This window comes from Xenopus laevis, chromosome 2S, assembly GCF_017654675.1.
Source record: "Xenopus laevis strain J_2021 chromosome 2S, Xenopus_laevis_v10.1, whole genome shotgun sequence".
In the NCBI taxonomy this organism is placed as follows: Eukaryota; Metazoa; Chordata; class Amphibia; order Anura; family Pipidae; genus Xenopus; species Xenopus laevis.
In genome coordinates, this window is record NC_054374.1 from 29,400,566 (window position 1) to 29,416,973 (window position 16,408).

Sequence of the window (16,408 nt, forward strand, 5' to 3'; positions counted from 1 at the left end):
CCCCTCCCAGGACATGAATGGCATCAGGCTTCCAGCTCTTGCCCAAAATTCATGGAAAGCCAATAAGTGCACCAAACCTCAGCTGTATGGGGTAAGTGGACCCACCTTGTCCAGCCAATGGAAGTGTCCTTGTACTGACACGCCCTGCTTTACTCACCTACAGGGCACAACCAAAGGGATTTGCATCACCCACACTGCATAGCATCACCCAGTGAGCAAACTCAGCAACAGTAGGAAATTAAATACATTTATTATATTATTAGAGCCACTCGGGGGTAGTGTAGGTCTCACCACAGATATTCTCAGGGCAAAAGATAGGAGGATCAGATATCCAGAAGCCCACGATTATACCCCAAACAGTAGGCGCAGATCTGCGAGGGTGAGCTTGGTGAAAGTGGCGCTGTTCCCAGACAGAACCTTTTTGGCCAAATCCTTCTTCTTCTCTTGAAGCTGCGAGATTTTCTCCTCTACTGTCCCCAAACAAACAAACCTACAGACAGATGACCATTAGCTATTGACCCTGGGGACTCACATGGGACAGATTTTTTGCACAACCCCCACACATGGCAGCTCCCACCTATAGGTACTGAGAGAGGGCAGGAATGCTGGGTGGCACCAGATCATGTTATTCTATGGGGGGCTAATTGGTAGTGGGCAACTCCTTGGCACATCTAAAGGGCATGCACTGTGGATGTACTGACCTGTGAATAACCACATCTTTCTGCTGCCCGACGCGATAGATCCGGTCACAGGCCTGGTCCTCCAGCGCCGGGTTCCTAGGAGACGGCAGACACACAGTTAACCCCCAGTTAAACGGACATCATGATATTTGCCCTGCCCAATGAGGGGAGACTGGAAGTGGAGACTTCGTTTCTGCACTACCCAGGGGTTTAAGGAAGTTCTTGTGGGGGCAGAAAAATGGACAGGTCTGGGGCTCTCATAAAGGTGAATGGAAAGAGGCTGTTGGCCAGGATTGTGGCAGTTCTCGGGGGGGGGGGTACCCCTATTCAAACACCCTCTGTGCCATAACCCGTAAGGGAACAACAGAATTATGTACAGGACACTGGGGAAGAGATTGGGAGATGCTGGGGCACAGATGAAATAGAGGACATAAGATTAATGGGAGGAGCATAAAACTGCCAATCAATATACAAAAAACATCACATGACAATGGGGCATTACCAGTGCATGTCCATTAGGAACAGGTGATTCCCACCAACCAGATTGAGTCCAACGCCCCCAGCACACAGGGAAACCAGCATCACCTGCAGAGAAAATGAAAAACCCTCTTAGATTTCCATCAGACCATTTCCCTTTCTTTTGTAATGGGCCCCTGTGTTAATTCTACCACAAGAACTTAGATTTCACACTTTCCTTTTCCTTACATTCTCGGGAGAAAGGGTTAAACATACAGGCTGCCACAGATGGAAGGGGATACTTCCCATGTATCAGACAGAGAGGAGGTTACCAGACCTGGGGCCCCTTGGGGTTGTTGTTGAAATCTTCCACCATGTCCATTCGCTGCTTGGGATTCACTGACCCATCAATGGTGGCGCAGGAAAGGCCAATCAGCTTCAAGTGAACAGCCACAATCTTCAGCATGCTGGTCCACTGGGACACAATGACACTGGGGGGGGGGGGAAGAGAGAGACACCTTCTGATTAGCCCCCACACCTCTTTATAACAGGGCAAGTTCAGTGGGACACAACAACACTGTGTTTGGACCTGCCCCATAGCCTTAAAGTATTGGAGAAAACAAAGCCACCTTCCCGGGACCCCACGTGGCTCTCACCTCTTTTGTGCCTGGGAGCTGCTCCTTATGGTCTGGAGCTCTGACACGAGGGAGGAAATCTGTGTGGGAAAGGGACAGAGGTACAGGTGAGCGGGATACATAGATACACACACGTGACACAGACAGACAGACAGCCAGGGGGTACCTTGGTGCTTTGGCTCTCAGTGTCAAACAGCTCAGAGGGGAAGTTGGTGCCATTGAGTGAGACAGTGGATTTGGGGTCGGGGCCCTGGCACTCAGTCAGAGAAAGGGCACTCAGCTGCTCCTCCAAAGTCAAACTCAGCCCCTCACTCTTCAGCTCCAGCTGCTCCAGCACCTGCCCGGGTGGGGGGGGGGGGGGAAGAGAGACATGTTCACAGCACAGACACCCATTGTATTTGTGTATTTATAGTAACACTCAACTCTGTTACCCCCCAGTCTCACAACTGCCCATATTTATTCTTCACATGCTTCTCACATTCAGTGTCTGGCTTGGGGGGAGTGCTCAGCCCCTGGTAGTTCAATAGTTAAATCACAAATGCCAATGCTTTTTCTTGCTTGGGGGGGAATAATTAGCATTTCTCAGAATTGGATTAGGTTGCCCGTTACCCATAATGCCCAGCTGACACTTACCACCTTGAGCAGGGACAGGTGACCACAGCACTGGCGGAGGCGCAGAAGCAGGGACAGAATATGCACCGTGCTGGACCCCTGGGAAGCTGGCAGGGCGGAGACCTCTGACTGGCTGGAGCCAAACTCATTGGCAACTGCAGAGAGAGAGAGAGAGATGTAAGGAGAGGGACACAAATGAGCAGAGCATGATGGGAGAACTACACAAATGGGCTTTGAGCCCCTAGAGAAAGCTTTCCAGTTCAGGCCTCTGGGGAGGGGGGGGGGCATATCTTTACAAGGAAAGCTGGGATTGGTGCAACTGATAGTATGGGGGGGTTAGGAGGAAGCACAGGTAGGATTGTCGTTGGAGCAGTAAGAGAGCTGGATGCTAGGCAAGAAGTGGGACAGCTGATTGGACATTACAGGTCATGTGACAAACAGACCTATGCAGCAGAAGCTTCTGTGGACTTACCTCTCTCAAAAGGGTTGTCTGTATTTTGGGTTCGTATGTGGGTGCCCCCCTCATGTCTCTTTAAATAGTTCTGCAGTGTGGATCTGAGGGTGCAGATAACAACATGGGGGTCACTTACTGTAGATTTGTCTCTTACAAAAACCTCTATATGGGTCTTCCTTCATACAGGGAACCTGGGGGGGGGGGGGGGCCATCATAGTTGTGGCTTCATTTCCCTATACAATAAGATTACCAACCCAAATCCTAAAACATTGCCATGGACTGAGGAACTCTGGGTAACAACAGTAGTCCACCAAGCAGTGCCCTTGCTATGTACACTCACACAGTGATACAGGAGTCTATAGAGCAGCCATGAGTGGGAGGAGTTTCCTTACCTGGATCTGGCGAATATGACGTCGTACACGGCCTTCTCTTTGTCACTGAGGGTTAGTTTGTGCAACTCACTGCGTCTCTGGGGCAGCAGCACCTTGACAAGAAACAGAGAAGCTTCATTGGTCAGTACCGGCTATAGTAGCGAATGATATTTTGGGGAAAAGAGAAATTAAGAAATTTGTTTGGAATCAATCTCCCGGTGCCAGCGAGTCACTAGCGCCAGTGACTTTACATTACCAGTGGTCGTCCCAAGTGGTCCATCTGATCCTTGGTTCTCCTGAGCAGCAAACTCTTGGTCAGGATGTTGAGCCGCTCTCCTCCTTTCCTGCTGCCGTTATCCACCTGATTCTTCCATAATTTGAACTCGTCAAATGGAGAGCAGCGCAGGAACCTGCACCCGGGACAATAAATATTTACCCTGCACTTGATTTTAGGAAGAAGCGCTAAAACTATTACACTTCTTGTGCCCTGCTCTGTACCCCAGATACCTCCTGTATTTATCTTTTGCCCCCATAAACCTGCATCCATTCTCCAGCAGGAGGTGGGTAGGTAGCCCTATCCCAGCTGGAGATTTCTGGCACCTTAGATGTGTCATGCTTGTGCACCCCAAGACAGTGGTTCCCTATGCCGCAGCACATGCTGGTGCTATAACCATAACTTTGTACCCTCTCCCTCAGTCTCACACGGCTGCCTGTTACTATACCTGGAGCCAATGGTTGCATCAGGGATATGTATTTGCAGAAGAGATTTAACAGCCCTCCATGTAGACTGGGGAAGGATATCAGAAGAACTGTCCCCCTTTAATGAAAACTCTGCAGGGTAAAATCACAACACACCCCTATAGGTGGTACTTACCGTAGCAGGGAATACATGTCCAGCAGATTGTTCTGAATGGGGGTCCCAGTCACAGCCCAGCGGGCCCCGGCTCTCAGCTTGCACACAGCAATGGAGGTCTGCACTTTGGGATTTTTTATGTTGTGAGCCTCGTCCAGAATGATGCGAGCCCATGCCATCCGCAGCAGTGGGGAGGAGCTTGACGCCTTATCCTATCAGGACACAGAGCATAGAAGGGTGATGGTTACAAAGCCCTTTCAGGGCACAGAGCATGAGTGAAGAGGCTGAGAAGTAGCATTTTGAGCCAGAGAGTCCAGTTGGTTTGATCTCAGAATAGGGCAAAAGTGGCAGCACCACAGGCAGTAGTGGCAGGAGTAACAGCCCTTAAAAGGGAGAGAATGAACCAATGGTATGGGGACAGGAAGTACACAGAGCCAACTGTCATTCTATTGCTTGTCTGAGGAGGTACCTCCAGGTCCTGGTCCTTAGCTGGGGCATCCCCTTCCTCCTTCTTCACAGGGATCTCTTTGGACACCAGGCTGTATGTAGTCACCACAATGTCGTAGTCAGCCAGCCTACAGGCACAGAAACAGGGAGATTAACCAGTGTCGCTGCACAGCTGCGGGATCAGTACTCTGTGCCAAGCATTGCTGCACGGATCAGATACTCTGATGTGGAGCCTCAAACAATGATGATCTCTCTGCATCACCCAATAACTGTACTGAAGAAACAGGATTAACCCTGACATATAAATGCAGAAGGTGGCTCTCCCTAGAGGCAGCCCAGTGGCACTTACACACTGCAGTCTCTTTCCCGGCTGGGGCCGTGATATAGATAAACTTTCAGTCTGCTCCCTGCCACGCGCTTCTCCACTTCCTTCTTCCAGTGATGGACAAGAGAAGCTGGGCACACAATGAGAGTCCCACGAGTGACCACGAGGGTGGAGTCTGTGGGTGCAACACAGGAAAATGTGATGCTTCTGGATGTAGGACTGGGGTATTAGAGCGGGAGGAGATGACTGAACCCTGTGCACCCCTATAATACCTGTTTTAGAGATCCACTCCTCCAGCTTTTTCTCTTGCTCCCGGTTCTGCCGCTGCTTCTGCATCAGTATGAGGGCCACCATTGTTAGCGTCTTACCCAGTCCCATGTCATCGGCTAAGGACAGACACAAGGTGGTACTCGGGTGATTTCAGGGCACATTATAGCTGATTTGCTACATGATTACGGAGAAGATGAGGTTGTACAAAGAGACACATCCATCAGGTCCAAACCTTTACTCAAAACATGCATAACCAGCACCCAGATCTCCCACAGGAATGAGGGAACCCATTTCATTCTCACTCCAGTTTCCAACCAGGGCTGGAAATAGAATAGAAATGAAGGGAGTCCCTGGAGTACTGCAACCAACATGTTCTTATTCACAGGCTGGACAAGCATTTCCAGAATCAGCACAGCATTACTTTTGCCCCTATGGCATAAACACAGGCCGACACCTGCATTTCTGTTCTTACCCAAAATTCCTCCCCTCGGTGTCTGGTTTTCTCTCCAGCGCAGCCAAGCCAGGGCCTGTTTCTGGTGCAGTAACAGTGGTACCTGAACACACAGGAGGAATCAGTACTACAAAGTCTACAGGGGCTTCATGGACTATCTACCAATAAAGAGACAAGAATCCCACTCTCCCAGCTGCACTGGTTCTAGGTGTGAGGGACAGAAAGGAACAAAGAGTTATGGGGTCCAGGCTTGAATAAGTTTACAGGGAAACATATATTCTGGGTTAAGGAGGAGCATACTATATGGTCAAAGCACGTCATTGTCCCTGTTGCGACTTTTCTGCCTCCCAAAGAACCAGCCCCACCTTGAACCCTTTAGTGCTGGAACCTGAATATTGGTAAATATTTTATTCCCAAAGGCCCTCCTCCTGGTGACACCCCAATACCTTCAGTCCTGCGGGATCCTCTACCGTGTTTTCAGGGCTGGGACAGGACTCCAGGCTCTTGTGCAAATGCTCAATGGCCTCGCTAGTGGCGTTCCTTACAGCAAACAAACGTTCCTCAGTCATTCGCCCCCCATATAGAGTCTGCCACTCCGGGTTCACTGGAACATATACATCACAAGGTGGCACCACTGCACAAATGCAACATGGATTTTGGTGGGTAAACAGACACATTGTACACAAACCTACCTTTATATAAGCTGCTGAAGTTCTGGCTAAGACTTGGGACTGGCGCTGACCCTTTCAGACCCAGGGACATAGGCGGGAGCTCATGGAAGGACAGCGGTTTCACTCCCCTGGCCAATTCCACCGGCCCTGGTTTACTAAATGGGTTTTCGGGGGCAGATCTGGGTGGAATCATTTCCGATTGGCTGCTCTCTGCAGGAGGGAAGTTGAAAAACTGAGTGATCAGCACCCATCTCAAACAGGTGCCAGTCTAAGGGGTTAAAACAGCACAGGCATTGGGTGCAGGGGGAATTCTGGGAGCCCAAAAGGCAAGGAAGACTGTGTGCCATTGCCTGCAGCAAGCCAGAGAAGTGGAGCCCTTACATTACTCCACTGGGCAGCACTTACCTTTCTCCTCACTGGTCTCTGGGGAGAGGGACAAAGAGCTCAGTGCATCTTCCAAATCCTGCACCTGCTTTAAGAGCCTCACCCCTCGGTCTGGCAGTGCCTGGAGATTCACCGCAGCCATGGTGGCCTAAAACAAAACAGAGGTTGCCCAATAATTACTGCCCCTGTAGTTATGGTTTATTACTCAACATGGCTCTGGTTCTGTTATTGTTAAAACTGCCCTCTATTGCCCCTGGAGGGAGGCGGGTAAATTACTTAACACACCCCCCTCTTATATCTACCAATAGGCTATACACACACAGAAAATTATTTAACACACACAAACACACCCTCCTATATCTACCAATAGGCAATATCACCCATACTGTACTATAAGCTGAAAAGCAGAGGGGACATTGCCCATCTAGGCTTGTACTTTGGCTGTTTGTGTGGCAGCAGCACACTACCCCATACAAGCCATGCAGAACAGAGACAGTGCCAGCATTAAAGGGACACGCACCTTTTTCTGTTGTAGCTGAGCAGAGAGCTGAGAGTGCAGAGCAGCGGAGCTTTGGCTCTGTTGCTGTTGGCTGAAGCCTGGGAAGGAGGTGATGGTTCTCTGTTTGCCAACGCCTGATGTTCTCATAGAGGGAGCCTTCTCATTTGCAGGGAGAGAAGAAACAAACACAACATCATCCCCATCCTCCTCCTGATTGTCAGGTACCGGAGCATCATTACTCAGTTCTGGCTGCAGAATCAGGGCACTGGTGGTGTGATTCTCTGTGAGCTGTGCACCTTCTGTTCGGACTTGTGAGCCAGTGCGAGAATCCCTTGATGTATCAGTGGTTTGTGTCTTACTGTCCCTCTGATCAGTAGCTGCCATTACCCTACCAGAATCGGAGGCTTTTCCTTCTTTTGCCAGTAACGGTCCCCTTGAGACTGACGCGCTGCTTTTCCTGATAACTAACTCACATTCCCGGGGTGTCTCTGCAGCCTTCCCATCACTCTCTGGTGCAGATTCTTGCTGAAACTTTTTCACTTTCATTCCACCTGGTAACTCCCTGTCACTCCATCCCTGCTGTAGACTCCTCTCCTCCTTCTGGGCTTCCACACACTTCTTTGGCTCTCCAGTTGCATGACGGATGCTCTTCGAAAGCTGCGCCTCACTGGCAGAATGGCTCTCCTCCTCCCCAGAAGGCTTGTTCGTATCTGCAGAAAGCTTCTGCCTGGAGTTGGGACCACCCTGTAAAACATGTCTCCTTTCCTCCCCAGAGGCTTTTCTCTCTTGTGTGATCTTCTCGCTCCCTTGTCTCCTATTATCATGAACAATCTCACCATGGGCCCCGGCTTTTGTGTCCTGGTCACTCTTCTTAGTGATCTCTGCTTTGGCCTTTGGCTCCTCATTGAGCCGTTTCCACACACCAATTTTGGGATCTTCATTGATGACTTTAAAGGGATTTCTCTCTGGCTTTTCCATGGAATGCTGGGGCAGCTTACAGTTCGGAACAGTCTTCTGTTTTGGATCCTGCTAAGAGCAAGGGGGAATATAAACATTTGGAATATCCCAGAATTCAATGTCTATATTTGCCACAGACTCCATGACTGAGTCCATAGAGCCCATGTATTATCTAAGGCTCATCCTCTAAACCTGCAGTCTCTACTCTGAGCCCAAAGACACCACACCCCAATGCCAAACTCACAAACCCATCAGAAGGTGGTGCCTATTTCCCTATCTACTCTCACAGTGGGCTCTCCTAGTACAGATTATGCAAATGAGATGCCCTGTCAGTGAGAATAGGGTGGAACCAATGAGGACTGCCTTTCCCAAATGCATGGCACTGTACCTGCCAAGGGATGTATCCGCACCACTTCTTCCCATCACTCTTACTCTTCACACAGCGATAGTACAACCTGGGAGGAGAAACCATTACTGTACAATTACCATAAACAGAAAATTGCATACAGGGTGGGTAACTACTGACCAGGGTGTGAGAGGAAGACTGGTTATATGTGGCTGTTATTAACCATAAACAAGGAATCACATACGGGGTGGGTTACTACTGAACAGGGTGTGAGAAGAAGGCTGGTTAGATGGGGCAGTTACTAACCGTAACTTGGGATCATGAACAAGAAGGGCTAATAGGACACCAGGACCAGACATATGGATAGATAGATGGATGCTGTTACCTGTAAGGCCCAGACTCTTGTTTCACAATTGCCTGCAGCTCCACCAGGAAATCTTCATGTAAGAGGCAGTGAGAGGCGGGGAGTCTGCACACAAACACACACATTTAGGATTCATGTCTAGGGGGAATCATGTGATACCCCAATTGTCTGTATAGGACTGTGGGTAATATGTGCACATGTGGAACAATACCAGGCACAGAGGAGCCTACAGAGCAAGTGGGAATGTGATCCTATCTCCCACAGTTATATGGTTCTGCCCAGCCTGGACCCCACTTCCTGGTCTCACTGTATATACTGTACACCCCCCTCCCAATTTCCAAGCCACCCCTGGGATACAACATACTCAGCAGATTGGGTGAATAGGCAGGGGGCACTGGGATTACTAGTGCAGACATAGAAACTCTTCCCTCTGTTGGGTCCATCGCGAGTGCCAGTTTTCAGCAGACATAGAGTCCCTGAGGATAAAAGGAGGACAAGCATTAGTCTGGGCTGTTATCAATTACCCCCTATGCCTGTAGGAGGGGCACTATAATCATCCATGGCACTGGGAAAAAGGGGTCTGGCTAATAAGCCACTTGCGCTGCACTGTATTCCTACCAAAGGAGAGACATTGTGGTTTATTGATACAATATAAAGTAACAAATCAATAGATAATACACATTTCCCAACAACAAAACAGATGAAAGAATGTGTAACTTCAATATAATCATTAAGTTTAACTTTCTATTTCTTAATTCATTTAGTTTGAGTGCAGCGATTCGTCTGCCTATGTTCCCTCTTATCCTGGTATTTCCCCTTGAACCCCTCTTTTTCCAGGGGATCCCTCGGCCTCAGTTTGGGAGACACTTTGCTACTCGCTTAAAGCCAGTAAATGCTACCACGTTGTCCTGTCACACTGGTGTCTATAGGATCCACAGGCTACACAGCATCATGTGATACACGCAACATATGATTCTCTGCCTTTCCGGTGTGACAAAGCTGGGCACAGCAAGCCAGGCAGCATGTGGATTGTACAGTTGGCAGCTTTAGCCGTGGCATTAGGGAGGACTTGCACTCACCATGCTCCTTGCAGCGCACTTTCTCCATCACTCAGGGCCTGTGGGAGGAAACAGATACATTAACTGTGATGTGTTGTACTTAGCTGTCATTATGAGCAGGTTGGATTCCCCTGTAGCTGTATAAACAGGTGCCCTTTGTACAATCACTATGACCCCCACAAACACCCAATGCATCACTATGACCCCACAAGTAATAACCCTGCCTGTTTGTGAGTGTAACTTCCCCCCATTAGACTGTAAGCTCTTCCCTGTGTGTCTCAGCCCATGATTGCCCTGTGTGGCTACTTACTGAGCCGTGTAAATACATAAAGACACAGACCTGTCACTACTGCCACAGAGCTGATCCCCCAGAAACTGCTGCTGCCCCGGTAATAACTGTGTGTCACTACCGTTCCAATAGCGCCTCCTTCTGTCTCTACAGCCCCATTACAAGTGTTCGGTTACACCATTGCCCCTGCCTATCGCTACTACCACAATAATGCTGGCCGTGTGCAACAACTGCCCCTGCCAGACATTAATACCCCGAGTAATAGCCAAACCTGTGTTTCACGCAACAGATAAACTTACACTTCGCGCCTTCTGATGATGCACAAATCCGACCAACCAGAATGCAGTTTGCGAGCAGTTCCAATGCAGAGGCGGGTCTATATTTACACGTAACCATCGAGCGTAGTGCAGGGCTAAAACTTAAACCAATCAGCAGACAGTAAATCCACATGGGCCCGCCCCTACCTTATCAGGAAAATGTGGGAGGGCGAGTGTGACGTTCGGCGATTTCCATTGGTTTCTGATGTGGCATTGACGGATGCGTGAACCAATCATAAGCAAGAAATACGTTTGCAAGCGATTGGCTTGAGTGAGAGCTTCCCATTTAAAGAAGCGTCGCCAAGAGTATTGGGCGGTCGCCATATGCTTGGTAGGTTCACATGATGACAAGTACCCCCAGTAATTCTCATTTTCCTAAAATGACTGGGCGGCTTTGCTCCGCTCGCCTCCCCCTCTAAAATTCTCATGGTGGAATATCACCTTGAGCAGCAGGGGCCCCCTTGTCACACCCACCCATCAGTACAAAGGCCACACAGACAAGCACTAAAACAGTGAATAAAATCATTTTGGCCAAAGGGTTATTAAGCCTGCCACCACATCAAAGTAGACTCTTTAAGCAGGTACCTAATCTAACCTAAATTGCACTCCGTTTTAAAATTTCTGCATTTCTAATGTATAAATAAGAGCCATTTGGTTTACCCCATGGTCAAAAAATAAGGGAAAGATGGAAATGTGTCTCTTTCGGAAAATAAGCACCACTGGTGAGAAAATCGCTAAAAACAACTTCCCCCATCTAACATGCATGTCTAATGTACACAAACACACATTTATTGCACAGCACTATGGACTGTAGGCATTTTACAAATACATGTTTAAAAAAAAAACTGAAAACGAAAGTGAATTGGCAGTTTGTAAATAAACATAGGCCATCAATAAGAACTTTGATTCGTATAAATAAAATGCACCACATTTATACATCTTTATATACAACTTTATTTTTATAACAAAAAAAGAACTTTGTATGAAGACATAACATTTAACCTTTCAGAAGTATAAATAGAAATATCCTAAAAACAACTTCCCCATCTAAAATGCATGTCTAATGTATATCCACATTTATTGCACAATGCTATGGACTATGTAGGTAGCTAATGGTTATTAAAAGTGACCACTGACCAGGGGCAGGGCCCCTTTACAAAGTACCAAAAATTGCCAAGCGGCCAGGGCCCCTCTACAAACTACCAAGGTCAAGGGGTAACATTGATGGGCTCTCTTCAGGCGGCGGTGGATCCTCTTCAAGTGGCGGTGGATCCTCTTCAGGCGTCGGTGATCCTCTTTAGGCAGCATATCCTCTTCAGGCGGCAAATCCTCTCTTCGGACAGGTAATTCCAGCAGCTAACTTTTCTTTCCCCTAGGCGACAGGTCACAGGCACCTTTTATAGGGTTGCGCCCGTGCGTACCGACGTCATAAGTATGCACGGGCCGCAGCCAATCGCATCAACCCGCTGACCACCAATGGGAAGGACCCTATTCAACTGGGAAAGGGGGCCCGGCCCCGGCTAATCAGAAAAGTGTGGTACGGCCAGGCCCCCCTTAAGCCTGCAAATGCTCAAGGCCCGGGACGACTGTCCCCCCTGTGCCCCCCTGATGTGGGCCCTGCTGAGCAGGTCCGGCTGAGAATTAAAACAGGCCCTGGCATTTCAGGTACACAGAGGCCCGATCAGCCCACTAAATTCTGATGTAGGGGACTGGTAAATTAGTTCCCCAGAATTATTTAGCAGGCAGTCCCCTAGTGTTATAGCCACCTAACTGGGTCCTAAAAAACAGTTAGGAGGGGGGAACTGTTTCCTATTCCTGGTTTAAACTATGCCCCTTGTTGTTTCTCACAGTGACCAGTAGATGGCACTGTGCTAAGGTAAAAAGCCTCTGAAGCCATGCTTTCAGGGTCCATTTTGTATTAGTCCTGATCTGATCAGGCAGACAGGACCCCTGTGGAACCTAAACCTGATAAGGGTTTAGTCAGTATAAGTTATCACTTTAAGGGTAAGGCCACACGAGGAGATTCGGGGAGATTTTGTCGCCTGGCGATTAATCGCCTCATCTTTTGCGCGACTATCTCCCTGAACTGCCTCTGCGTTTTTCCCCATAGGCTACAATGCAAAGTCGCCTGCGCTAATGCACACGTGGCGATGCGTTTTCAATAGTCGCCCAAAGTGAGTGATTCAACTTCAGGCGACTATAGAAAACGCATCGCCGCGTGTGCATTAGCGCAGGCTACTTTTCATTCTAGCCTATGGGGGGAAACGCAGAGGCAGTTCGGGGAGATAGTCGTGCAAAAGACGAGACGATTAGTCGCCAGGCGACAAAATCTCCCCGAATCTCCTCGTGTGGCCTTACCCTAAGATCCCAGGGTACTAATTGCCCAGAGTAGGGACTAAGGGTTAGGCCACACCGGGCGTTTTAGGGAGATTTGGTCGCCTGGCGACTAATCGCCTCGTCTTTGCGCTGACCAATCTCCCTAAACGCCTTCCCTCACTCTGCGCCGGCTAAAATGAAAAAATGCCGGCGCTAATCACACGCGGCGGTTCGTGATGCTTGACAAAGGGGTTTTGTTCCCCAAAACGTTGCATTGCACTCTGCTTTGAAATAAAAATTTGCCACCTTAAACCTGACGAATTGCTATGTTAGCCTATGGGGACCTCCTAGAACCTATAGCCAACATTTGGCTAAGTTTTTATAAGTCTAAGTAAAATCGTTCGATCATTCGATTAAATCGTTCGATCCGAAGGATTTCATCGTGCGATAGAACGATTTTACTACGACCGAATATGGCCAAATTCATTTAAAAATTACTTTGACTTCGAATATCGAAGTAATGCAATTCGATGGTCGAATTTCGAAGTTTTTTACACTTCAAAATTCGACCCTTGATAAATCTGCCCCTAAGTGTACAGACCTAGGGTAGAATTGCCTCTCAGGTTCCACTTAGGGGAAAGGCTTAAAGCTGGGTGTACCTCCTCAAAGCTGCATACATTGTCTCCTATATCTGTGGGGACAGATACTGACCAAAGGTGTTGTGAGTAAATGCCTATTACTGTTGATATATGGCCTTGTATGTGTCTATTAATGTACACTCCACTGAGGATTGTATGTGTTAAATAAATGTGTTCATTGGTTAAGTTATAAGAACCACTGGAGCCCAATTATTGCACCCTGAATACAGTTACAGTTGCACTACACCCTGCCTCCACACTGTTGCGAGGGCTCACTCCCTAAGATTTTAAGGTCTCATCCGGAGCACATTTATTAGGAGTGGAGCTTATAGTAAAGTAAGGTGCACTCAATTTACTGTAACGCTATACTGACTTTCTATTTCACCTTATAATCATCATCAATAATAATAATCGCTGCTCATGTCCCAGGTTGTGCAGATTTCCTCCCCCCCTCCAGGATGGAGCATCCCATGGGAGGAGCCCAGAATTCCGCTAACTTCACAAAAGGGAGAAACAGAAAAAAAGTAAAACGTTTTGGGTCAATTTGATGAGGGCGACTGATGATGGGAAAGCTTTCAGGTAGATTAAAGGAATAGTTCAGTGTAAAAATAAAAACTGTGTAAATAGATAGGATGTGCAAAATAAAAAATGTTTCTAATATAGTTAGTTAGCCGAAAATGTAATGTATAAAGACTGGAGTGACTGGATGTCTAACATAATAGCCAGAACACTACTTCCTGCTTTTCAGCTCTCTAACTCTGAGTTAGTCAGTGACTTGGCTAACTAACTATATTAGAAACATTTTTTATTTTGCACAGCCTATCTATTTACCCAGTTTTTATTTTTACACTGAACAATTCCTTTAAAGGAAAACTATACACCCTGAACAATGTAGGTCTCTATAAAAATATATTGCATAAAACCAGGGTCGGACTGGGCTGGAGGGAAAATGGCCGCTGGCCTAGATCCGCACCCAGATCCCACATCTGAGGGATTCTTCAAGCCTCAACCTCCCCTTTTTGGGTGGTCGTGGCAAAAAACATAGTGTATGCTCACATGTGCGGTGCAACAGAATAGCGGGCGGAGGGGGGGCCCAGGTACAGCAGCATCGGTGGCCCCCCACCACCATTCTCATAATAATATACTTTTTTAGTAGTATGTGCCATTGGGTAATCCTAAATAGTAAATGCCATGTTAAAAAATAAGGGCCGCCCCCTGGGATTGTATGATTCACAATGCACACAAACATGTTAGGTCACATGAGCCAATTAACAGTCAGAGTTGTGTCTTTTGCTTCCACACTTCTTCCTGTTACAGTTAGAGTTGTAGTATTTCTGGTCAGGTGATCTCTGAGGCAGCACAGAGACCATCACAAAATGGGGGTTCAAGGCAAGAGATGTAAAAGGGCAATATTTACTTAATTATATACCAGTTTGATAAGATTCTTTAATATGCCACTTAATTTGATATAAACTATCTGTTGCACAAGTATTCAATATGGGGGCAAAGTTTTCCTTAAGGGCAAAGACACACACTGCGATTCGGGTAGATTAGTCGCCCGGCGACAAATCTCCTCTTCTTCGCGCGACAAATCTCCCCGAATTGCCTTCCAGCTGGCTAGAATGAAAATCGCCGGCAGGATGGCACTCGGGGTGCTTCGTTTTCCGAAGTCGCCCAAGCGCTGCAAGTACCATCCTGCCGGCGGTTTTAATTCTAGCCAGCGGGAAGGCAATTCGGGGCGATAAGTCGCCCCGAAGAAGAGGAGATTTGTTGTCAGGCGACTAATCTCCTCGAATCACAGCGGAAAATACACGAGACAAAATCTCACGTATTTTCCAACTGTAATTTCCTCCCCTTGTTTCTCTATAAGAGAAATTCCAACCGGGTATTTACTGCTTATAATGATTATACTGGGTTATACTAGTAATATGGGTTGTACTGTGGTTTACTGGGTTATACTGATTATTCTGGTTTATATACTGGTTGCAATGGGTTATACTGGTTATATTGGGTTATACTGTTTATACTGGATTATACTGTTTATACTGGTTATACTTTGCTATACTGGTTATATTGGGTATACTGGGTTATACTGGGTTACACTGGTTATTCTGGTTATGTTGGTTATACAAGTGTAGAGACCCTGAGGTTTCGGTATGTTTTACTCGGGCAGTTTCCCCTCTGTATTTGGACACAAGTGATCCTCTGATTCACCTGGGCAGCTTGTCCCTTTTCCTGGGTCCATTGTAGTTCAAGGTTTGCCCAGTAGGTGGGAGGAAAAATTTGGATAAAAAGAGAACACACATGCTCAGGACTCTTCCTGGATCCCAACTTGCAAGGATATGGGCACAGGATTGAGCAGTTCCCAGGCCTGTTAGTTAAAGTTCAGTATAGTTGACATTATTATAGTCGCTCTAGGAGTGAAAGACAGAGGCCAGGTTATGTAGCCAGGCAGCTCAAAGCCCCATCAAGGAGGACAGAGGGGTTAGAACACTTGTGGAGATCAGCTGCCATCACAGGGACATGATTGTATCAGCTTAGGGCAGGAGATTTGCCAAGAAAGCAAGATACCATCAGAGAGTTGGTTAGCACAAGGGCAGGGGAAGCTGCCATCATGAGTTTACCTCTGCCGGGGAAAGGATCACCAAGACAGACAGTACTACCTCTAAGTGGGAGGAGATTTACCAAGAGTATTGTGTCTCAATCCCTTTAGATTGTAAACTCCTTTGCACAGGGCCTTCTTCATCTTTTGTATTGGTTACTGGTGGCTATATATGTAATTCTGTATGTTCTATGTATAAACACATTTATTTTACAGCACTGTGGAATATGCTGGCACTATAAAAATACATATTATTATTAATAATATTATATACTAATAATGATACACAACTGCATCCCAGGGCCCCAAACCCATTGATAACAATAAAGCACAATTGGGAAAGGCAGGGGCAGCAATTCTGAAAATGGGCAGCAGGTGGCAGCAGATAACAAGGGAAAGGCAGGGGCAGCAAT

At 47.5% G+C, this 16,408-nt stretch overlaps 1 protein-coding gene across 5 annotated transcripts; it reads right to left on the minus strand.

Moving 5' to 3' along the window:
- Nucleotides 1–233: 233 nt before the first annotated feature.
- Nucleotides 234–10,546, minus strand: ttf2.S (transcription termination factor, RNA polymerase II S homeolog). Of its 5 annotated transcripts, none has more exons than XM_018248191.2 (24): nt 10,422–10,541; nt 9,855–9,892; nt 9,140–9,251; nt 8,797–8,880; nt 8,454–8,520; nt 7,130–8,137; nt 6,631–6,757; nt 6,247–6,435; nt 6,001–6,158; nt 5,576–5,657; nt 5,106–5,219; nt 4,858–5,008; nt 4,531–4,636; nt 4,083–4,273; nt 3,465–3,618; nt 3,230–3,321; nt 2,856–2,938; nt 2,405–2,538; nt 1,938–2,108; nt 1,793–1,851; nt 1,474–1,627; nt 1,183–1,265; nt 702–776; nt 234–490 (listed from the first exon to the last, which is right to left on the minus strand). In XM_018248191.2, exons 2-24 carry the CDS (start codon nt 9,880–9,882, stop codon nt 346–348), a joined length of 3,567 nt encoding a protein of 1,188 aa, XP_018103680.1. In that variant the 5' UTR covers nt 9,883–9,892; nt 10,422–10,541; the 3' UTR covers nt 234–345.
- Nucleotides 10,547–16,408: the final 5,862 nt, after the last annotated feature.